This window comes from Lontra canadensis, unplaced genomic scaffold (genome assembly GCF_010015895.1).
Source record: "Lontra canadensis isolate GAN:19392208 unplaced genomic scaffold, GSC_riverotter_1.0 scaffold9, whole genome shotgun sequence".
Lineage (NCBI taxonomy): Eukaryota > Metazoa > Chordata > Mammalia > Carnivora > Mustelidae > Lontra > Lontra canadensis.
In genome coordinates, this window is record NW_022631003.1 from 18,071,862 (window position 1) to 18,097,362 (window position 25,501).

Consider the following 25,501-nt stretch of genomic DNA (forward strand, 5'->3'; position numbering starts at 1 on the left):
GGAGATGAGGTCTTATTAAATGACCTTTCAAATTGAATGATTATAGAATTCTGGAAATCATTAAATTTTAGAGAAATAATGTACATTGTAAAAAATGGTACATGGCACACTAAACTTGTCCAAAATCTAAACAATGCTATTAGCATATACAGGAAATTCCTGCAGTAAATTAGTTTTATTTGGTGACTTCTGTATACTTAGTAAAATGTGTTGAGGTCTTATTAAATGACCTTAAATTTGAATGATTGTAGAATTCTGGAAATAATTAAATTTTAAAGAAATACTGTATATGGTGAAAAATACTACATGACACATGCGGCGCCTGGGTGGCTCAGTGGGTTAAAGCCTCTGCCTTCGGCTCAGGTCATGATCTCAGGGTCCTGGGATCGAGTCCCCTGTCGGGCTCTCTGCTCAGCAGGGAACCTGCTTCTCCCTCTCTCTCTGCCTGCCTCTCTGCCTACTTGTGATCTCTGTCTGTCAAATAAATAATTAAATATTTTTAAAAAAATACTACATGACACACTACACTTATCCAAAACCTAAATAATACGGCTGAAAACCAAAAGAAGACGATAATAGAAAAGATTTCTAAAAATCCTTATTTGACACCAGAAAAGCATAATTGATAATGACCAACATATGCAGGTATAAAATAAAATGATCAACATATGCAAGTATAAAATGATAAACAAAAGTAGAGATCATTTATGGAAGAATAGTGTTGTTCTGAACTCAGAAACAATCTATGGCTATCAAAGGCAGTGAAGGTGGCTTTATTGTGCAAGCAATTGTTATAACTCAAATAAACGAAATCTAGTAATTCACATAATTAGCTCTGCTGTCAGTGAGCTCTAGAATCCCTCCTGGCTCTCAAAGGTACAATACGTGATCTTTTAAAAGTCACTTTGTGTCTAGCTACCTAGTTTACTAATCTGTCATTGAGATAAAAATATGTATGCTCTAATACATGTAAAACACTTAAGATTCAAGCAGACTTTTATAAACTCTTAATAATATTAGTTATTTTATTTGTATTTTTAACCCATTGCCATATTATTGTTTCTGATTCATATCATACTATATAATGTGATTCACAGGGCGGTCTTCATCAGTGTGGTAAAATCTTTTGTAATGTTTTGTTCATATTTTTTAGAAATCTTGTCTTTATTTAAGGTAAGCTTAAATTAGCACATTAGGAAATTTACCTCCTCCTGATATTAGGAAAAATTATACAGTTTTATTTTAGAAAGTATATGAAGAATTATATTTGGCCTTCATGATTGCATGATTTTATTTCAAGAATGTATTTTTAAAGGCTGGGCTAAGTATCAAGTAATACATGAAATTATTTCTATGTTGATGGCAAATCCAAATTAACTGTTCCTTGTCATGCACGATGTTTATGAGATTTCACGTGAAGTTATATGCATTTATAAACCTTTATCATCTTTGTGTGTATACACTTGACTACTTCTCCACAGGCAAGAATATGAATATTTTAAGATATTCTCTGACAAATATCATATTTATTCCTGTTACCCTGAGTTGTTGGAATAGAGTTAACCAGTGTTCTCTGTGATTTCATTGTGTATTTGTTGTATCCCATCCAGCATCTGTATCTCCCACTAAGTGAGGTGGCTAGGAGAGAGACAGCAGAGGAGTGACACATACCTTCTGTTGGCCAGAGTCCTACATCTTCCACTGGGAGACCAGGTTACTCTTGTTACCGGACAGTATCTGTGGTCTTCACAGACTGCCGGCCCTGTGAGTGCTCAGAGAGAGACAATAGTGGAAAAAGTAGATTTCTCTCAATGTGTCACTTAAAATTTGAACAGGAAATCCTTACACTTGGGCTGTTTTGAAGACACTTTATCTCATCACACACCTCCAGAATGTCCGAGACTTTCAGCTCGTAGTGTGTCATTTAATTGCGACATGACTCTGAGAAATGTTTATGTTCCACAAGATACTGGGTTCAGAGGCTTGACCACCCATGCTGTTAGCTTGCTTCTTTCTCAGTCGCAAGTGCTGAAACCTGAAAATTCAGATCTTTAAAGAGTATCTTTAAAGTTCTATTTTTTTTTCTATTTTTATCTTTTCAGTTCTATTTTTACACATTGCTAAGTCTTGGCATAACATGCTTCTTTCCCTTACACTCTCCTTATGTCATTTCTATTATAATGGGAAAAATCTGAAAACATCATCCCATTAGAATAGGAAATTACTGATATTTACCTCCAACTATTTTGAGTAACTACTACATTTTCAGCTTTATGGTAACTGTTGCTATTATAAATTCCCAAACTGTTCTCAATTTCTCTGCCCTAGTTCTTTAGATTCCTACCTTCAACTTTATTATTTGTAAATAAGTTATTTAAATTTCACATGATAAAAATAAATGTCTCTGGGAAGGTTAAAACTTTAGACAATATTCAACTATGTCACCATGGCAGAGGCTACAATATTAAGTAACTACTCATGACATTATTCATTGATTCATCTGTCAATCATAACCAGTTATCTCTTTTTTAAAAGGGACATTTGTCAATAAAGGACAAAAAACAAATTCTAGGAACATAGGGGGAAACAAAGCTAATTTTTAAGCATTGCTCTTAACCAAAAAATAAGACAGCAGAAATATATAGACTTTTAAAACACAGATATATGACTACGAACTCCAAAGGAAATAAGGGCGCCTGTGTGTCCCAGGAGGTTAAGGTCTGCCTTTGGGTCAGGTCTTGATCTCAGGGTCCTAGGATTGAGCTCCATGTTGGGCTTCCTGCTCAGCAGAGAACCTGCTTCTCCCTCTGCACTTTCCTATTCCGCTCTCTCTTTTGTGCTCTCTTTCTCAAATAAATCAATAAAATCTTAAAAAAAAAATAAAATTTCATATTATCTAGTTTGCATCAAATGCAAATCATTTCATCATTCCTCCTCTTGTATCATGAATTGGGTTATGTGAACCTATCATTCCTAATGAACTTAAAAACAGAAGTGTCAATTCCACTTCAGGGGATGACATACCTCCTTTTATTGCTTTTGCTTATTGCCCTTAGGGGATATTATGTGTTTTATACATTGAAGGTTTGTGTAACTCTGTGTGGAGCAAGTGTACTGTCACCATTTTTCCAAGAGCACTTTCTCACTTCATGTGTCTGTGTCACATTTTGGTAATTCTCACATCTTTGTAACTTTCCCATTATTACTAAACTTGTTATTGTGATCTGTGACTCATGATTACAACTTGCTCAAAACTCAGGAGATGTTTAGCATTTTCAGCAAGAACATATGTTTTAGATAAAACATGTACTTTATTTTCTTAGACATAATGCTCCTGCACACTGAATAGAATACATTATAGTGTAAACATAACTTTCGTATGCACTGGGAAACCAAAAATCCATATGACTGGGTTAATGTGACATTTGACTTTATCACACTGGTCTGGAACCAAACCCAGAATTTCTCCAAGATATGCAGCATATATCCAAAGGAAAGGACACCACTCTCGGAAAGAAAGATCTCTAGTTCCATGTTCATTAGAGCATTATTCATATTAGTTACAGTAGAGAATCACCCTAAGTGTCTACAACAGAAGGATAAATATAGACACTGTGACATACATGCAGTAGGTTATTATTCAGAAATGAAAAAAAGAAATCTTGTCATTGGCTTTTTTGTTTGTTTGGTTGGTTTTATCATTTTTATTTTTTTTCCATTTCAGGTGTAGAATTTAGTGAATAATCACTTACATAAAACACCTAATGGTAACCATGACAAGTGCACTCCTTAATACTCCTCACCAATTTTACCCTTCCACAGTCCCTCTCCCCTCCAGTAACCCTCAGATGGTTTGCCTCTCCTTTTTTTCCCCTCCGTGTTCAATCATTTTCTTTCTTAAATCCGCATACAAGTGAAATCATATGGTATTTCTTTTTCTCTTACTGACCTTTTTTGCTTACCTTAATACTCTCTAGCTCTACCCAAGTCATTGCAAAGTCAACATTTCACTCTTTTTGGATGGTTGAGTAATATTCCATGGTAGATATGTAAACCCTTGTCTTTATGCATTCTCCACTTGATGAACATTTGGGTTCTTTCCATAATTTCTTTGTTGTGGATAAAGCTGCTATAAACACTGGGTGCGTGAATCCATTCAAATCTGTATTTTTGCATCATTTGGGTAAATAGCAATTAGTGCAATGGCTGGAGTATAGAGTAGTTCTATTTTTAACTTTTTGAGGAACCTCTGTACTATATTTCAGAGTGGCCACATCAGTTTCCATTCCCACCAACATTGTGGGAGGGCTCCCCTTTTCTGCTTCCTCTCCAGCACCTGTTGTTTCCTGTGTTGTTCATTTTAGCTATTCTAACAGGTGTGAGGTCATGTCTCAGTGTACTTTTGATTTGTATTTCCTTGATGATGAATGATGTTCAGCATCTTTTCCTGTGTCTGTTAGTCATCGGGAAATCATCTTTGGAAAAACGTCTCTTCATGTCTTCTACCCATTTTTTATATGGATTATTTGTTTTCTGGGTGTTGAGTTTTATAACTTCTTTACATATTTTGGATGCTATTGCATTAACAGAGATGTCATTTGCAAATATATTTTCTCATTTCATAGACTGTGTTTTAATTTTATTGATTGCTTCCTTTGCTGTGCAGATGCCTTTTATCTACAGCTTTTTAATACAACCTGAAGTAAATAATTGGGGTGCCTCCAGCTTTGCCTTTTCTTTTAAGGGTTTTTTGGCCATTGGATGTCTTTCGGGAACCAAACAAATTTTAGGATTGTTTTTTCTAACTCTGCGAAAAAGGTTGTTGGTATTTTGATAAGGATTGCATTAAGTATGGAGATTTCTTTGGGTACTATAGACATTTTAACAAAGTTTGCTCTTCCGATCCATGAGGATGGATGTTTTTACATTCTTTGTGTCTTCTTCAATTTCTTTCATTAGTATTTTATAGTGTTCTGAGTATGGACCTTTCACCTCTTTGGTTAGTGTTATTCCTCGGTAACTCATGATTTTGGTGCAGTTAAAAATGGGATTGATTCCTTGATTTCCCTTTTTGCTGTTTCATTACTGGAGTATAGAAATGGAACAGATTTCTGTACATTGATTTTATATTCTGTGACTCTACTGAATTACTGCATCAGTTCTAGCAATTTTTGTTGCAGTCTTTTGGGTTTTCTCCATATAGTATCATGTCATCTGCAAATAGTGAACGTTTGACGGCTTCCCCGCTGATGTGGATGCATTTTATTTCTTTGTGTTCTCTGACTGTTGAGGCCAGGACCACCAGTACTATGTTAAATAACAATGGTGCCAGTGGTCATCCCAATCTGTTACTGACTGTGGAAGAAAAGCTCTCAGTTTGTCCCCATTGAGGATGATATTAGCTGTGCATGGTTCATATGTGGTTTGCATTACTTTGAAGTATGTTCTCTCTATCCCTCTATTATTGAGGGATTTTTAATCATGAGTGATTATCGCATATTATTATATGCTTTTTCTACATCTATTGAAATGATCAAATTGTTCTTAACCTATTTCTTTAAATGTAGTGTATGACATTGTTTGCTTTGTGAATATTGAACCAATCTTGTAGCAAAAAATTAAATCCCACTTGATTATTTTAATTATTGTTGGATTTGATTTGCTAGTATGTTCTTGAGAATATTTGCATCCATGTTCATTCTGCATATTGGCTTATCGTCCTCTTTAACGGTAGAGTCTTTGTCTCATTCTGTTATTAAGGTAATGCTGGCCTCACAGAGTGATTTTTGAAGTTTTACTCACATTTCTTCCTTTTTTTTTTTTTTTTTGAATGTTTTGAGTAGTTGTTGGAAAATGTTTTAATTTACCAGCATTCTGGAAGACTATTAATGAAATAAAATTCTGGATGGCATGTTTTTTACTTGAGATGAATATTCTATTATCTCCTAAATTTCATTAATTTGAATGAAGTTCTAGGCATATAAAGTGTTGTTATTCTCTCATTGCTTTCAATATTTTTTATGTGTTTCAGAAGTATGACTACAATGTGCCCACATGTGATCCAATTATTCTTATTATTTTTTTATATTTGGTTTTGCTGGGCTTCTTGAATTTAACGTGGTGTTTTTCAACATAATTGAAACAGCTTCAGCCATTATTTCTTCAAGTAACCTGCTAATTGTTTCCCTCACCTTGTAAGATCCTAATTATACATGTCCTAACTTTTGGTATTATCACATTGATTTCCCTTGTGAAAATTACTTTCCGTCACCTCTCAGATTGCACTATTATTCTTATTCAATCCAGCATATTTGAGGGGGACAAAAGATAGATATTTACATATTGCTTTAGGATGGGCCACAAAGAACCAGTGGTTGCAATTAAGGGCAGAAAAACACATTTTAAATGCTAAAGTCTTATTTTATCCATAATATTACCCTCATTAATTATCAGAAAATAAAATTTTCCCCTTAATAAATTGGGTACAGGAGATTGGACAGACACAACTTTGTCCTTTCTGCATATTCTTTGGAACTGAGTGCCTGCAAAGAATACCTGTTCTGCTCTGGTACAACCACAGTAAATTATGAAAGGGGTTCATCTTCCTCTGAATTTAGTACTGAAATGAGTACTTGTAACTCTGGGATCTAGAATAACAAGCCCATTTTGTTCAATACCTAATGCACATTCTCAGAAAGTCAGACACAGAAAAAAATACCACATTAATCTTTATATTCTTGATTTCTCTGAGACTCTTTCTTTTCTTTTTTCTTTTTCTTTTTTAATTACTATTTTTTTTCATTTTTCAAGGATAGAACTTAGTGATTCATCAGTTGTATATAACACCCAGCACTCATTACATCAAGTGTCCCCTTAATGCCCGTCAGCCAATTTTCCCTTCCTCCCACCCACCTCCCCTCCAGCATCCCTCTGATTCTTAGAGTTCAGTATCTCTTATGAACTGCCTCCTTCTCAATTTTCATCTTATTTTATTTTTCCTTCCCTTCCCTTATGTTCATCTGTTTTGTTTTTAAATTCCACATATGAGTGAAATCATATGGTGTTGGTCTTTCTCTGGCTGATTTATTTTGCTTGGCATTATACCATCTAGTACCATGCACGTCATTGCAAATGGCAAGATTTCATTCTTTTTGATGTCTGAATAATACTCCATTCTGTATATACCACATCTTCTTTATCCATTCACCACTTGATGACATCTGGGTTCTTTCCATAGTTTGGCCATTGTGGACACTGTTGCTATGAACATTTAGGAGCCTATGACTGTTCTTCTCACTACATTTGTATCTTTGGGGTAAATACCTAGTAATGCAATTGCTGGGTCATAAATTAGCCATATTTTTTTACTTTTTGAGGAATCCCCATACTGTTTTTCAGAGTGTCTGCACCAGACTGCATTCCCACTAACAGTATCAGAGGGTCAGGAACACAACAGACAAGTCCACTTTCACCGCTGTTGTTCAACATAGTACTGGAGGTCCTAGGCTCAGCAATCAGACAACAGAAAGAAATAAAAGGCATCCAGATCAGCACAGAAGAAGCCAAACTTTTACTCTTCACAAACAACAATGATAGTCTATTTAAAAAACCCAAAGATTCCAACAAAAATTTGCTAGAACTCACACAGGAATTCAGGAAATGCGCAGAATATAAAATCAAAGCACAGAAGTGAGTTGTACTGCCGTATCCTAACAATGAGACAAAAGAAATAGAAATCAAGGAATTTATCCTGCTTATAATTGCAACAAGAAAAACAAGAACAACAACAAAACATAATAGATATAGGAATAAACCTAACCAAAGAGATAAAGAATCTGTACTGTGAATACTATAGAACACTCATGAAAGTAATTGAGGAAGCTACAGAGAGAGAAATCAAAAACATTCCATGTTCATGGATAGAAAGAACTGATATTCTTTTATTTTTTATTAACGTATAACGTATAATTTGCCCCATGGGTACAGGTCTGTAAATCTGTGTAATGTGTAATGTAAGGCTTACACATTTCACAGCTCTCACCATAGCACATACCCTCCCCAGTGTCCACAACCCAGCCACCCTATCCCTACCTCCCACCCTCAAGCAACCCTCAGTTTATTTTGTGAGATTGAGTCTCTTATGATTTTTCTCCCTCCGATTCCATCTTATTTATTTTTTTTCCCTCCTGACCCTCCATTGTTCCCTGCCCTTCCTCTCAATTTCCTCAAGACCAAATATTCTTAAAAAATCTATCCTACACAATGCAACTACAGGTTCACTGCAATCCTTATCAAAATATCATCACCATTTTTCACAGAGCTAGAACAAACAATCCTAAAATTGATATGGAAAAAAAAAAAAAAAACCCAAATTGACAAAATAATGTTGAAAAAGAAAACCAAAGCCTGAGGCTTCACAATTCTGGATGTAAAGCTGTATTGCAAAGCTATTATCATCATTAGTCTATGGTATTTATTTTTAAGATTTATTTATTTATTTGAAAGAAGGGGTTAGGGACAGAGAGCAAGGAAGAGAGAGTGTTAGCAGCTGGCTCTGAGCATGCTGCTGGACAGAGGGTTGGTCTCATGACCTTGAGGTCATGACCTGATCAGACACTTAACTGACTGTGCCACCAGGCACTCCTCCATGACTCTTTCTACTCTGACTACACACTTGATTAACTCCCTATAAATACTGTTCTGTGTGTATATTAAGCAGCTTCTTTCTTATATTCTCCCTTCTGCATAGTGAGAAACACATATGTGTAGATGGGATACTCAACACTACAAGGAAAAGGACATTCCATTGTCTTAGGCCATTCACATTGAGAGGGATTATTGACAGATAAGATTTTATTGTCATCGTGTTGCCTGTGAAGTCCCTGTTTCTATGGATTATCTCTGTATATTTCTGTTCTGTATCACTCTTGGGGTCTTTCTCCTTTTATAGAACCCCCTTACAGGGCCAGCTTAGTGGTCACATATTCTTTCAGCCTCTGCAGGTCCTGCAAGCTTCTTATCTCTTTATCTGCTCTGAATGACAGCCTTGCCAGGTAAAGAATTCTTGGCTGCATATTCTTCTCATTGACACCCTGAATATGTCTTTTCAGACCTTTCTGGTTTGTCAGATTGATGTGAACAGGTCTGACGTTATTCTGATCGTCCTCCCTCTTTACATAAGGAATCTCTTCCTCCCAACTGCATTTAAAATTGTCTCCTTCATTCTAAGATTTGCAAGTTTTACTATTACATGTCTGGGCATTGGTCTGCCCTCACTGATTTTGGGGTGTGTCCTCTCTGCCTCTAGGACAGGATTGATTCTATCATTCCCCAGATTGGGGAAGCTCTTGGCTACAATTTGGTCAAATATATCTTCTAGTCCCCTCTCTCTCTTCACCCCTTCAGGGATCCCAATAATTCTGATATTGAAACGTTCCATGGCACCATTTATTTCTCTAATTCTGTTTTCATGGACTTTAAGCTCTTTGTTCCAGGCCTCCTTCTGCTCCTTCTTTCCTATCAGTTTGTCTTCAAGATCACAAATTCCTTCTTCTACCTCATTTACCATAACTGTTAAAGTATCTAGATTAGATTGTATCTCATTGATAGCATTTTTAAGTTCTGCTAAATCTGCTCTCACTTCTTCCCTTAATGAATCTATGTTGCCATTAACAGTTTTTTTCTGGCCTATTGTCTTCATAACTGCTACCCCAAAGTCTATTTCTGACCTCCTGCTTTAATCCATATCCATTAGTTCTGTGGAAGAGGCCATTGTCTCTGGACCTTTTCTTTGTTGGGAGTTCTTCCTCCTCATCATTCTGTTAAGTTGTGGTTGAGGGGATGTACAGCCAAAAATATCAATCACTATCCAGTCAAGAAGCACCTGGGAAGGTTCGGAGCAAACAGATGTTACCACCAAAAAGAAAGAAAAAGAAATAGAAAAAGAAAAAGACAAAGAAAGAGAAAAAAAAGAAAAAAAACAATTCCAGCCAAAAGAGCCACAAGAGTAATATTTATAAAGTACAAAAGAAAAACAAGCAAATAAAAAGACAAATAAATAAATAAATAACAAAGAGGGATGTTGGGAAGGTGGTTATAATTCCTCAGTGTGGGCAAGGAATGCCCATTTCTGTTCTTCCTGGGTGTATTTTGATATCTTTGTTAGAGAACTCAACTTACCAGATATACAGAGAAATTAAAAGTGGTATGTATGTAAAGGTATTACTGAATAGGGAATAAAGGACTACATTGAAGCTTATATCTATCTATCTATATATGAGAAAAAAAGAAAAAACTATATATATGAAACATTCAAGTTAAAATGTTACTATGGAATATGTTGCATTAATTAAACATCTAGCTGAAATGGTTAGTAGGTTAGAACAACAACAAAACAACAACAACAAAGAGCATGAATCATGAGAAAGAATTAAAAATAAAGAGAGAGAAAAATTGTTATCTCAGAAATATAAGGCTGTGAGGCAGTATCAGGGCTTAATAAACGGTATTCCTCTGGTGTTGGGGTTTTTATAGTTTTATGGGGATCCTTGTGTTGTGTCCTCTTGTTCTTTCAGCTTGTCTTCTGCAGGGAGGGTTCTGCTGTGTTGTTTTTCAGTTAATCCAGTTGGGTGGATTTGCCCTGGTTCCTATCATGGGACTGGGTGTTATGGAAACTGTTTTTTCAGGCTTTTGTTCTTGGCTCTTCTTATCTGGTGGTTTTTCATGCCATTTTGGAGGTTCAGAGCAAAGTAATCTGTCCACACACAGACCTCTGCCTCAGGGAGAAGCCACCCTCTGCTCCTCTCTGAATTGTCCAGAACACAGAGGCCCCTTCTGCAAACCCCACTGAATAATGCAACCTCCCACAGGTGGTGTGCATTCCCAGTGACCCTCTCAGTGGCCGGCTGAGACCCCCACTTGTCTCTGTACCCCTGTGCCACAAAAATCGTGAGTGATACCAATTTGGGCAAGCCCTGCCCTGGTGGTTGCTGCTCCCAGGACCATGTCTCCAGACAAAGTTGGGTACTTTCAGCTGCAGTGGCAGCAGTAGTGGTGGAGGTGACTATGGTGGCAGCAGTAGCTGTCAAGCACCAGGGACCGCTGACTCAAATCTCCACTGGGTCCTCTCAGGCAGTGGTCGTGGCCAGTCCATGTGTCCACATCTAGGCCACCTGGTCCCTGCAATTGTCCCTTAAGCCCCTTTGTTCTTTTTGAACACTGTTATCAGTCCCTTCCTGTCTTGCAGCCACCTATCTCCAAGGTATCGCTGGTCCCCAAGCCGAGGGTGCTTTTGACATGGGGTATTAATTTCCAATGACTGGTTTCTTTTGGCTCTCCCTCCTTCTGTCCTGCAACATCTGTCTGTGCAAACCCAACTCTATCTTTTGAACCTCTCCACGGATGATCCTTAGCCCCCATAGAGATCCAGACGTGTATAATCTTATATCTCAGGCTGGTTTCATGGGTGTCCAAAGTGGCTTGGTAGATTCCTGGCTAAATTTAGGAGACTGGTTGAAATGGAGTCCCCCACTCTTCAGCCAACTTAGTGGGACCTTCAGTAAAAAAATATTCGAGTGAGTGATGCTGATAACTGGTGCGGCCATGCACTTGTGTATTCAGGGGTAATAGAGGAAATCTCTGTACCTTCTTCTTAATTTGTTGTGAACCGAAAATTGCTCTAAAAATTATATCTCAAATATATTATGAGATAATAGTTGTATGACTTTTGAAAAAATAAGAAATATGTTCTTTATAGATGGTAAGATAGCATTATACCAAAATTAGGTGACTAAAATGCCCAGAGCTTACAAACATATTTTTTTTGATCCAAGCAGGATTCAAAATAAGTTTTCTTTGAGTCAAAGTTGAAAAAGGGACACTTCTTGTCACTCTCTGAAGAAACTGATGACCTAAAATACAGAGAATTAGATCTCATTATCTTAAAAATATGAATCACAATATACTAAAGAATAAATAGTTGATTTAGACTAATGGCTGTACATCTAAATCTGAATATTTCCCATATCATTTTTTATGGAAACATTTTCACAATTGTGTTATATAATTGTTCACATATTGCTTTTATTCTTTGTAAGATTAATCCTCTTAAGACATAAAACAAGTGGTCAAAAAACTTACACTTTAGGAAAGGAGGTGGAGACTTTTGGCCACACAGATGAATTAATACTGATGTTCTGGGAATCTCTACTAATCCATGAAGAACTAATGAAGAAGCTCAACAAATACTATGAGAAAAAAAATTTTTTTTAGAAGTCAAACAAGAGCTTTTATTTGAATTTTGCAAAAACAAACATAGGTAATTCTGACTTTATAGACTCTTTCAAATTTTCAAGTAATGTTACACACAGGACATGTTATAAAAATATCTTAGTAGAGGGGCACCTGGGTGGCTCAGTGGGTTGAAGCCTCTGCCTTTGGCTCAGGTCATGATCCCTGGGTCCTGGGATCAAGCCCTTCATCTGGTTCTCTGCTCAGCAGTGAGCCTGCCTCCCTATCTCTCTCTGCCTGCCTCTCTGCCTACTTGTGGTCTCTGTGTATCAAATTAAAAAAAAAAAATTTTTTTTAAAAACTTAGTAGAAATAAATGAAGAGGACAAACTGACAGAGGCAACAATTTCAGAGTTCTGATAACTGATCAAGGGCTAATAATATTTTATGAAATAGCTATTATTGAAAACCTCCTAGAGATTTAAATGAAAAGAAGCGCATCTGTAGTCTTCTTGCCCAGCACTGCTCCCTTGCCTTCCCGCCTTCCCACCGTATCTCAGTGATCCAGAAGCTTGTAGTTCCACAATTTGGAGAAGCTGCAGAAAGCAATTGTGCTGGTGCCACAGGGGAGACTCAATCAGCAGTGGGGAAGGGACTGAAATAGCCCATTGACTTTTCAGCTCAGAGTGATGATTTTGCTTGTTAATGAATGATGAAAACCTATACGTGTGTCAGGAGAAGATGACAGCCCTGCTGGCTAGAAACCAGGAAGTTGGAAGGAGTTGTTTTTCATTGGAATTGGGGCTGTGACCCAAGAGACTCTAGGTCTTGATCAGCATATCTTCCTTGCTGACCCTGCCCTGGCCTCAGGAACCATGACTACACATGCTGTCTCTCCAGACTCAGGCTGCATACTTCCCCAGCTGTTTGGTATTCATCAGTTGGGCCCCAAACGACCCAAAGCTCAAAAGCAGGAAGAGAGAAGTCTTGGGGCCTAGTCTAGCCCAGTGGGCAGGCTACATGGTCGGTAGGAATGTTTCTCCTGCACTTTTTCTCAGGTATCAATAAAATTCTTTCCATTCCGAAAAAAAAAAAATATATTGGAGGTTGCAGTTTTTCTGTCAAGCACTGTGGCTCCCATAAATATAATAGGAAAATGCTATTAATGAAGGAACAACAGAAGAGTTGACATGAGCTCTCTGTACACTCTTGGCTGATGGAAAAATAATTATGCATACATGGAGAGGAGATCAGTAGAAAGTAAAAGCAGGAGACTTGAGAACTGATATTCCAGTTGTGAGCAATTCCTTCTCACACTCATATGCGTGCACACACACAATCTCTCTCTCTCTCACACACACACACACACACATCTCATGGCAGAGCATGGAAGTCCTATTCACCTGCAGACTTTGAACACAGTTTTTAAGAGTACTTGTAGGTAACATCTAAGCTACAAAGTCACAAGGACAATCCCTAGGAATGCAGGCTAAAATATAAGAATTTGGTAACATTGAACAAAAATATTAGCAGGCAGATTTGAGGGAAGAAGATTCTGCAATAAAATTTGTGCAACTTACAAAAAATACAAATCTAAGAATATGAAATAGACTGCATGATGACTAAATTATATTATCAAAACTATCTACCTAAATATTAAAAAAAAAAACATGAAAAGAAACTGGCAATCTCTTCCATACTAGGAGAAAACATAAGTCAATATAAACTTCTACTGAGATAAGAATGTTATGTTTATTAGATAAAAAACATTTTAGTCTATGGCCATACCACCCTGATCGCGCCCGATCTCATCTGATCTCAGAAGCTAAGCAGGGTCGGGCCTGGTTAGTACTTGGATGGGAGAAAAAAAGCATTTTATAGTACTATTTATAAATATATGGAAATTACAAAGAAACAGTTCAGATAATTAAATGAACATATGATGGTAGCAATATAGGATGTAAGAAATATCAATAGAGAAGTAAAAGTACATGAATAAATCACAGAGAAACTCTTGGTTTATCATCATATACCTACTTGAAAATTCACTAAATTGGCTCTCCAGAAAATCTGGGATACATTAGGACAAAACTGATGACATTGAGGAGGGAATAATGGATTTACTCATCTCACAGAAAGAGAGCAAAAAAACAGAAACATTAACACAGCCAGAAACGTTCAACACAGTACCAGGAGAACCAGCATAGGTCTAAATACAATCTGAGAAGGAAAAGAGAAGCAGGGGGGAGAAGCAGTGCAGAAAAATAATCATAAGTCACAAAGAATGAACAACTTCTTAAATATCAATTAAAAAATATTATGGACCCCAGAGGCTCAACAAACTAATAATAGAACTATGTCTACAACTCAAAACATAATGAAATGACTGAAGAACACATGCCAACACAGAAATGAAATACTCCTGAAGGAACAGGGTGGAGCATGAGGTGACTGAATTTGTGTGAAAACCATGGAATGGGTGATACATCTTCCATCTTCAGCAGCCTGAGACCACATTTTCTACCATAGAATCCACACATGCCATGGACACAAGTTAGATCGGAGGGTGTCACACCAGTATAAGAAGCCCCAGGCCATAAGTCCTTCATGGAAACAGTAACTTAAAAATACATCCTGGGACTCAAGGGTGGCTTAGTTGGATAAGTTTCTGCTTTTGCTCAGGTCATGATCCCAGGGTCCTGGGATCGAGTCCAGCATAGGGCTCCTTGCTCAGCAGGAGGCCTGCTTCTCCCTGTGCTAGCCACTCCCTCCTGCTTGTGCTCTCTCTCTCTGACAAATAAATAAATAAATCTTAAAAAAAAAAAAATAAAAATATGCCCAAACACAAACCAATGTATATTCAGTCTAATGATTTCAATTGGGGTGCCAAGATGTTCAATAGGGAAGGAACAGTACCTTTTACAAAAGGTGTTGGGAAATTGACTTTCACAAATAGTTGGGAAACTGACGATTTCTTTGCAAAAGAATGAAATCCGATGCTTACATTTACACCATATACTAATGTTAACTCAAAATGGACCAAAGACCTAAACATAAGATACCATAAAACTATGAAATTCCTTGAGGAGAACATGGAGGGAAGTAGACAGCATTGTAGCTCCAATATTGCTTTGAGGACTCTGAGGTCTACATGCCATATCAGACATCAAAAAGATCCTCTCAGCAATACCTTCTTCTCCCGGATAAGACAGGAGAGAGTGGGATGATATTGTTAATACAATCAAAGGGGAAAACAACTGTCAACCAAGAATACCTTACTCAACAAAGCTGTCATTCAGAAACGAAGAAGAGATAAAGACTTTCCCAGCATCCCAGGAGATGGTGTGTCAAAGTTTCAACTCTTTCCCCAGATGGCAGTCAGAGGAAAGTGGCATGACTCTCTAGTGGTGGTTGGTTAAGGCCACATTTCAGAAGAAATTTGAACCATTAGACCTGCCCAACAGAAATGCTAAAGGTAATTCTTCAAGCTGAAAAAAGAGACAAAAATAAGCAAGGTAAAAACAAATAAAAATATAAAATCACTGGTAGAGACCAAAACAAAAAGATCCTTCATATGATTTCTTGGATAAGTCACCAAAAGATAGGCAAGAGAAATTAAAATAGAAAAGTGAGACTGCATTAAATTAAGAGTATGTGCACAGCAAAGGAAAGAACAAAAAAGTTGAAGAAAAGTTTGGAAGAATGATGTACAGAACAGGAGCAATATTGTAAACAGATCAGATAAGGGACTGAGATCTAAATCTATAAATAGCCCCACCACTGCAATAAAAACAAAAGAAATAATCCAATTCCAAAAATGGGAACAGGGCCTGAGTAACATTTTTATGAAGACAGAAAAATGGCCAATAGGTACAAGAAACATACCCCAAATCACTAATATCAGTGAAATGCATATCAAAACCGTAATTAATTATCACCTCACACCTGTTAAAATTGTTTTTTCCAAAACCTTAAGAGAATATTGGTGAAGATCTGAAGAAAAGGAAATCCTTTGAAGGAAATATAAATTGGTGTTCCCACAATTTTTTTCAAGGAATTACAAATAAAAATACCATATTATGCATTTTTTCAAGCAATTACAAATAAAAATACCATATTATGTACTAATGTTACTCCTACATATATATTAAAAACTCAAATTAGTATCTCAAAGGTTATTGTACACCATGCTCATTGCAACATTATTCTCAATAACCAAATTATTGAAGGAACCTAGGTATCTGCCAAAGGATAAAGAGTTAAAGAAGGTGTGATATATATATATGTATACACACACATACATACATATATGCACAATGAAATATTATTCAGTCATGAGAAAGAAGAAAATCTTGCCATTTGTGACAAGTGGATGTACCTTGAAGGCATTATGTACGTGACAAAAATAGACAAATACTGTATGGCCTTGCTTAAATGTGGAATCTAAAACATTGAACTTGAAAAAGCAATGAATATAATATTGTTTACCAGGGACAGCAAGGCATGGGAATTGATGAGATGTTTAAGAAAACAAAGTTACAGCTACTACATAATAAGTTCTGGAATCTAATGTACAACATAGTGATTATAGTCATCATTACTATATTATAAACTTCAAACTTGGTAAGACTAAATCTTTGCTCTTCTCAACACCAACAATAATGGTAAGAATGTGATGTGAGAGAGGCGTTATCTAACATTACCATAGTAATCAGTCAGTAATACATCGAAGAGCAAATGAGCACATTGCACGCCTTTAATTTACACACTGTTACGTCAATTATATCTCAGTAAAAACAAATAAAAGATGTAATTGTAACGCCCAGCTTCTACAAAGAACTAACTTAAGAATATAGCTAAGAGATCAAAGGGGAACTAGTATAGGATACTAAAATATGTTTAATACAAAAGATGTCAGAGAAGGTAGAAGAAGAAAACAACATAAACATAGAATGAATAGAAAAATGGGAGACCGAAATCCAACTATCCCAATAATGACGTTCATGTTAATTCAGTAAATATTCCAATCGAAAAATAAAAATTGTCATCTTGAATAAAAAAGAAAAAATTCAGATCCATCATTATGCTTTCCATAACACACACACTTTAGATTCAAAGGCAGAAAGATGTGAAAGTAAAATGATAGCAAAAGATCCACTCTCCAAGCAGTAACGCTGTAAGTGAGGACAAATGGCTACAACAATATCAGACAAAGTAGCTGTTAAAACAAGAAATATTGGGGCACCTGGGTGGCTCAGTGGGTTAAAACCTCTGCATTCGGCTCAGGTCATGATCCCAGTGTCCTGGGATCAAGCCCAGCATCGGGCTCTCTGCTCAGCAGGGAGACTCCTACCTCCCTCTCTCTCTCTGCCTGCCTCTCTGCCTACTTGAGATCTCTCTCTGTCAAATAAATAAATAAAATCTTTAAAAAAATAAATAAAACAAGAAATATTATTAGAACTTAAAAGAAACATTTCAACATAGTAAGCCTGTCAATATGAGAAGATAAAATAATTACAAATATGTATTATTCACCTTACAATAGAACCCTCATACATATGAAATAGAAACTGACAGATATGGGAGGATAAATAAACAATTCAATGAACACAGCTGGAGATTTAAAAGCTCTTCCATCAGTAAATGAGAGACCATACAGTCACAAAATCAGGAGCCCCATGGAAGACTGCCAGAGCTCTAGGAATCAGCTTGACAAAACTGACATATATAGAAATTATTCTTCTAGGTCATGAATAGGGATAAAACACTGACAAGATAGAAATTTTCCAAAGACTAATCAATTTTTGTCTAAAGGAATAAATTAGAAGCAACAATGAAAGAAATTTGGGGAATTTCCAAACATGTGGAAAAGTGACACACTTCTGAAATATTTATAGTTCAAAAATGAAATTTGTGAAAATACCTTGTACTGGGTGATACAAAACTGAGAATTATCAAAAGTTTTAAGGTGCAACAAAAGTAGTGTTTAGAGACAATTCATAGCTCTGTCACTTATACACAAAAGGAAGAATGTTATAAAATGGATGATCTGAGTAGTTTCCCTCTCAAGACACTCTACAGAGAAGAGCCTGTTAAAGTTAGAGAAGAAAGACGTGTTAAACATATACAAGACTGAAGTTGACTGTGAAGTACGGAGAGTAGAGTAACTCAGGGCCGCCTAAGTGGATCAATACCTAAATATCCAAGAGTATTAGCAATAGCATGGATGAATGCACTGTAGTAGAACTAGACAATGGAGCAGCAAGGAGTTTGGATGATTTACAACTTCATGCAACTATATGGATGAAAAGCACAAGTTTATCTTCCCCTGAAAATGCCAAAAATAAAATATGCATACTGTATGATTCTACTTATGTAAATGTTTGTAAATGGAGGTGAAAACATGAAAGGGGCATTTTGCAGTGCTGGTAATATTCATTTTCTCCTTCCTATGATGGTGACACTTGAGAATTCAGCCAGCTGTTGGCATGTATTGCTTGTGCAACCACCTGTATGTACATTGTACCACAGTAAAATTAACATAAGAGAATACCATGAAAATACGTAAATATGTTTAAAACTGGACATAAAATTGAAAGCATCCTACCAAATACAACTTGTGAAAACCAAAATAAAAGGAAATAAAAATATCAGAATTCTCTTAACTTCTAATATAATTTAATCTATAATCCAGAAGCTTTTCATACTCAGTTATAGAATATTTAGATGCTTATGAGTAAAGAAAGATGAAATATTAATTAAAAACCAAAAAGACAATCTTACAAGGTAGAAAAAAGGGTCAATAAAGTATGTGTTGTGTGCATTTTCTTGGAATACTAAGAAAAGGAGATTACATGTCAGTGGCAATCTAAACTGGTTCTGATAATATACAAAAATAATGGACTATGACGTAAGTAGAATTATTGAAGCAATACCAAGTTGGATTTACATTTGAAATTCCATTAACTTAACCTGCACTTGATCTTAGCCAAAAGGCCAAGAAGCGATTCATTAATTTAATCTGTCACATTAGCAGAGTAAAGAAGGCCAAATGATGTGATTTCTCTGATGCAGAAGATAAAACTAATTTTCATTCTTAACTAAAAAAATCATTTAGACTGATAGAAATAAAAAAGTAAACAGCCATGCAAAGATCTAGAATACATATGATAACTCTGAAAAAGAATATAAACTTACTGTTTATAAAAAGACATTTTTAAAAGTATGGATTGATAAAAATATATACAAGATTAAAGAAACTGAAGAGAAAGTGAAAAGTTTATACCCACACATATATGGAATGCAGATTTCAGCAATGATGCTAAGTCATTCTGTGGAGAAAGTATAATGTTACAATAAATGTTGTGGAAACAATTAGTTTCAAATGAAATTAATAATATATACCTTATACCATATACAAAAATGTTAAAAGATGATCATCTGTAAGTGCAAATGATAAAATTTCAAGAAGACGTATTAGGAAAACATCTGACCTCAAGTTGGGCAGTGATTTCTTAGAGAGAAACAAAACATGATCCATAAAAGAACAAACTGATGAAGTGTAGTTCCTTAAGATAATGTCTGCGCTTTGAAGAGAAAAGAAAGACAAGTCATAGACTGAAAGGAAATATTTACAAATAATACATCTAATAAAAAACTTGCTGCCAGGATACAGAAAGAATTCTCAAAATACGATAACAAAAAGTAAAAATATAACAAATATATTTCAAGATACTTCACCAAAAAGCATATATTGATGACAAATAAATACAAAGAAAGTTGCTCAACATTATCAGTTTTAGGAACATTCACATTAGAACCACTACATATCAGAATTCCTATTCCAGCAATAAAGAGAGGATATGCTGCTAGTCCCTACTTCCTCCACCAAATACAGCTAAAACACCTGGATATTATACACAAAACAACATAACATTCAAACAGATAATGAGAAAACTGACAGAACTGCGCCCTCTAACCCCAAGGAATGATATGGCGGTGAACGCCCTGGAATTTCTCTTTGCCTCACATATCCCAGACTGGGGAGCAAACCAGACACCAAAGTGCACAGACAAAAGGCCCCAAAATGTTTTTTTCTCTCTAGTGAACATAATAGAAAAAAGGCATGCTAGAAAGACCTGAACAAACAAACAAAAAATGTAGACACTAAGCGCGTTATTTCAAGCAACTATTGACTATCCATGGGACACATCACTCAGGAATGCAGGGGAAATCAAGACATTGTGAGATAAAGGAAAACTAGGAAAAGTGTCACCGCCACCTCCACTCTGAAAGAACTGCTAAAGGGAATTATCCAAACAGAAATTAAATGATAACAGAAGGAATTTTGCAAGGATCATCAGGAAGAAATGGAAAACAAAAGAAAGTATAAAACTATCATTAAGCCTAAGGGACATTGCTTCAACTCTAGTGTCTAAATTGTTTAATATTTGAATGAAAATCATCAGTTGAAGCAAAGTGATAACATTCATGTAATACTCAACGTAAGTAAAGAAACATTTAAAACAAAGTAGAAATGAGACACAGTAAAGGGACATCAAGGAAGGGAAGGCTCTACATTTTACTCAAAGTGCTGTGGGTTGTGACAGAATGTGAAGACTGCTACATGTGTTTATAATTATCTATGTAAAGATATATACTATCTATATTATTTATATGAAGCACATTAGAACATATGTGGACATATATATGACTATATATGTATAATTATTTATGATGAAAAGATCTACTTTGCTTTACATTATGCTCCATCAGTTAGGTTCATGATATAGAAAACTATAACCTTCATATATATCTCACTGCATTGCAAATACAACATCACCAAAAGTAATTCCATTTGGATCAGAAACTCTAATTAAAGTGAAAAATTAATAAAGAAAGAAAAAAGATAGAGGCAACATAGGAAATTATGTTTATGAACTTTGATGAACTTCTGAAATAGGTTCAAAATAATCACTAACACCCAAATGATATATGGGACCATGGTAATACTAAAATTCTGATCATTAAAGGACTCCAATAGGGGAGTAAAAATGCAATATACAGCTATTTCCATCTTGTAAACTCAAAAAAGAACTCATATTTAAAACATGATAAGGACTTCCAAGAAGACAAAAGAAAACACCATCTAGGAGAAATGAGCAAGGGACATGCTCGAGTCCTTCTCACCGAAGAGAATACCCTAATAACTCACACCCCAGGATAATGATACTGTTGTATAACCACCAGAACTTTTTGTCATAATTTTCCACAGACCTCTGAATTTTGGATCAAGGGACTATTTTGTAAAATGTATTTACATAATACATTAGATAAATGTAGGGAAATTGTAATATATTGAAAGACACACATATCTATGACTGAGCAATTTCATACTAATGCTTTGAAGGAAATGTATAATAATCATATATAAATACAATTACAATGTTGCATTTATGCATTGTTATTTTAACAAATGTATTATTCACATTTCATAAATATACTATATACTATGTAGTTATGTATAATAGTTATTATAAATACAATACATGGAAAACACATAGAAAAAGCCTTTCATAAAATTATTATTCGTAACACCCACATACAAAAAGGAAGTAAATTTCTGAGAATTGATTTTAAAATGTCATATTCATATAAGACAGCAGCAGTGAGAATTCACAAACTACAGACAAATGCAGTAAGATGGATTACAAATATCATATGAGAGTAAAAGGAGACACATATAATAATGTATACTGCATGATTCCATCGATATAAATTCCAAAAATAAGCAAAGATATTTCACAGTATTAAAACTGGCAGGGGTAATAGGGGCTCTAAACTTCTCGCTCATGATCTGATTTGTAATTATCTTCTGAATATTTTGTGATGAATATGCACAATCATGTAGTTTTCTTTTTTTTTAAGATTTTTTTATTTATTTGACAGAGAGAGAGAGAGAGAGATCAAAAGTAGGCAGAGAGGCAGGGAGAGAGGAGGGGGAAGCAGGCTCCCGCCCAGCAGAGAGCCCGATGCGGGGCTCAATCCCAGGACTCTGAGATCATGACCAGAGCCGAAGGCAGAAGCTTAACCCACTGGTTAAGGTGCCCCAATCATATATTCTTCCTGATGGGTGGTAAAAAATATAGTAAGGTTATTTAAGGCAAAAGAGTACTTATAGAAGTATGGCTTTCTAAGAAAAGCAAGAACTACAAATTATTAACTATACATTAAAGGTATAAAATTAGCAAAATATCATAGAATCAAACTATGGAATAGTAAAAGACTTTAAAATAAATAAACAAGAAATATAAATATGTATGACTATATGGATGAGATCTACAAATGCAATATTAAATGATAAGCTTTTAATAAAAGCTGCAAACATTTGAAACCTCACCATTTCCTCTTCATCCTCTATGGAGAGCAGGGTAGAGTTCTTAGCACAGGACAACCGACTTTCATTCCATGGTTTTCTTTCAGTGCTAATGTAATAGCAAGTTTTGGAATACGTAATCCACTCTTTTGGACAATGACAACATGGATCAGCTAAAAAAAGATTATGAAATAGTATCCAAAAGGCTTTGAATATTAAAACTTGCAAGTTTTCAACTTACACATGTATACACAAATGTGTATACAACACATCACTTCACCCTCACAAGCGGGCAAAAATAAAACACATGCACATCCCCAGAAGAGTCAGGCTTTCATCCCTTACTTATGTGCCAGGATAAAACAAACAAAAATGTCCATCTCTACATGTACTTCGAGTCCCTGGACAAAACAATTTATTTGGAATTGTATAACGGTTTATATTATATCATGTTAAAGCAGGAGGAAATTTGAGGCCATTGATAACAATGGGTGTAGTAACTTTATTTTATTTTAAGATCTATTTATTTATTTATTTGAGAGAGAGAGAGCGAGAGAGAGCATGAACCAGAGGGCAGAGGGAGAGGGAGAGAGAATTTAAAACAGACTCTGCACTGAGCGTGGAGCCGACATGGGGCTCCGTCCCAGGACCCTGAGTTCATAACCTGAGCCAAAACCCAGAGTCAGACGCTTCACTCACTGAGCCATCCAGGTACCTCACGTATGCTGACTTTAATGAGTATTTCCGCATACTGTTGTGTAAGAAGTAATACTCTCCTATACTCATCAATTATGAAAATTTACTACGCAATTTTCTAATTCGTTTTCCCCAAAACCATCTATTATCATCCTTGTCTAGCTTAAGATACAGATAAAATATAAGCTATCCTACTATCAGAGTTTTGGAAATGATTTTCTACCTTTCTGGGTCGTTATTTCCACAGACGCCTTGTTTTGCACTGGTCCTGTAGTAACTAGAAAAATTAAAACAATGTTCATAAAACTTAATATGAAACTAAATAAATCATTATGATTTGAGTTTCTTAGTTTGAAGTTTGGTATATTATTTAGAATGAGAAATCTCTGTGATAAAATTGATTTTACCCATAAAAATTCAATAAAATAGTGAACATGTGGGGGAAGACAATTCAAAAGTTTAAAGAATCAAAACTCACAGTGTTTTGCAGTATTTGGTCTAACCAGTCTCAAGAACTAACTTGTATATCTCCATAAAGTCTCTGTCATAACTTGTATTTCAGGTATGAAATCAGAATATGTGTGTAATACTCTCTACATAGAGTTATTCTGTTATTTCTACTTTTGACATTCCACACTTAGAGCATGCATGCATTAAAATAAGGTAATACAATTCCATAATATTGTGCAACATTTCGAGCACCGATGATCATTAATGTGAGAAATTCCCTTGTCGTCATTGAAAACACTTACTTACAATGAATAACAGCTATTGTGACCACAGTGGACATCAAGACAAGGCAGATGATTCCCAGAATGTCAGCAAGGAGCTTCCCTGGACATGAAGGTAAATAGTTGGGAAAAAAAAAATGAAAATGCTGAGAAAACACAGATAGAAAATAATCATTTAGGAAATTTATGTACAAGAAAGCCAACAATGGGGCACCTGGGTGGCTCAGTGGGTTAAAGCCTCTGTCTTCGGCTCGGATCATGGTCCCAGGGTCCTGGGATTGAGCCCCACATTGGGCTCTCCACTCAGTGGGATGCCTGCTTCCTCCTATCTCTTTGCCTGCCCCTCTGACTACTTGTGATCTCGGTCAGTGAAATAAATAAATAAATCTTAAAAAAAAAAAAAAAAGAAAGAAAGAAAGAAAAAAAGAAAGCCAACAATGCACAGGGAGTCACATATAAAAATTTGGACCCCAAACTTGCCTCTATCATTGAATTCTTCTTTCAGAATATGCCATTATATTTGCAATAAATATATTACCTCCATGAGATTGAGTAAAGACCACGAATTACAACACTTGAACAAGATCCATCCTCAGATTTCAATTACAATACCATATTCAAGCCCCAAGCTCTGATCCACACAAATGAAAAATATGGGAGATCATTCCCTACTCATTCCCTGCACCCCTGCTCCCCAAGTGCATATACTAGAACAGTTGTATGTCTGTATTAAGTGTTTTACCTTTCCACTGGAAGTTCTTGCCATTCCCTTGAAGATCCTGAGAAACATCTTGAAGATTTAATTCTACATAGGTTATTTCCTGCTCAGTTCCTGAAATGGGACTTTTAGTGCCCTTAGCTTTCACTTGCTGTCTTCTTGAACCCTTAACCTGACTGAGTTCTGCATAGGTAACTTCTTGGTTATTCATCTCTGCAGCTGCGTCCTGTCAGGCACAGGGCTAGGACTGTACTGAAGGTCTTGACTAGTAGTGTATGCAATGACAAGATTGCTGGGACAGTCACACTGGGTGGAGTGTGGGGTGAGTGATAGTACTCATTTGCAATTGAACAATGTAAAATCTGGTACTACCTTCCTTATAGCTTTAAAGAAGTGCTTTATGATAGAATAAGTGGGTTTTATAATGATATTCTCTGTTTGACACCATAGTATTGATTGGAAACATGTAAAGCATCAAATTAGTGAAGAAGAAAAGAGGTCAGGAATAATATTGTCCTCATTAATGTAAGGCCAGATTCCACAGAACATGTCAGTACTATTAGATAACTGGGTTAATATTAAAATGCTGTATTAGAAAGAAAATGCTGCACCAATTTTTTTTTACAAGTTTTAAATGCATTATTGGTTTAAAAAATTAGGTCCCCAGATTAGGGAATATTAGTTTTAGCACATATAGGAATTTCCTGGAGTAAATTACTTTTATTTAAGGCTCAGGTTTCTTTACTAAAATGTC

At 35.7% G+C, this 25,501-nt stretch overlaps 1 protein-coding gene across 1 annotated transcript; it reads right to left on the bottom strand.

Moving 5' to 3' along the window:
• Positions 1–11,788: 11,788 nt before the first annotated feature.
• On the bottom strand, positions 11,789–24,995 carry LOC116866209 (NKG2-A/NKG2-B type II integral membrane protein-like). Its single transcript, XM_032854988.1, has 5 exons — positions 24,772–24,995; positions 24,055–24,132; positions 22,627–22,775; positions 12,139–12,245; positions 11,789–11,909 (listed from the first exon to the last, which is right to left on the bottom strand). Exons 1-5 carry the CDS (start codon positions 24,956–24,958, stop codon positions 11,789–11,791), a joined length of 642 nt encoding a protein of 213 aa, XP_032710879.1. The 5' UTR covers positions 24,959–24,995.
• Between the last annotated feature and the right edge of the window lie 506 nt (positions 24,996–25,501).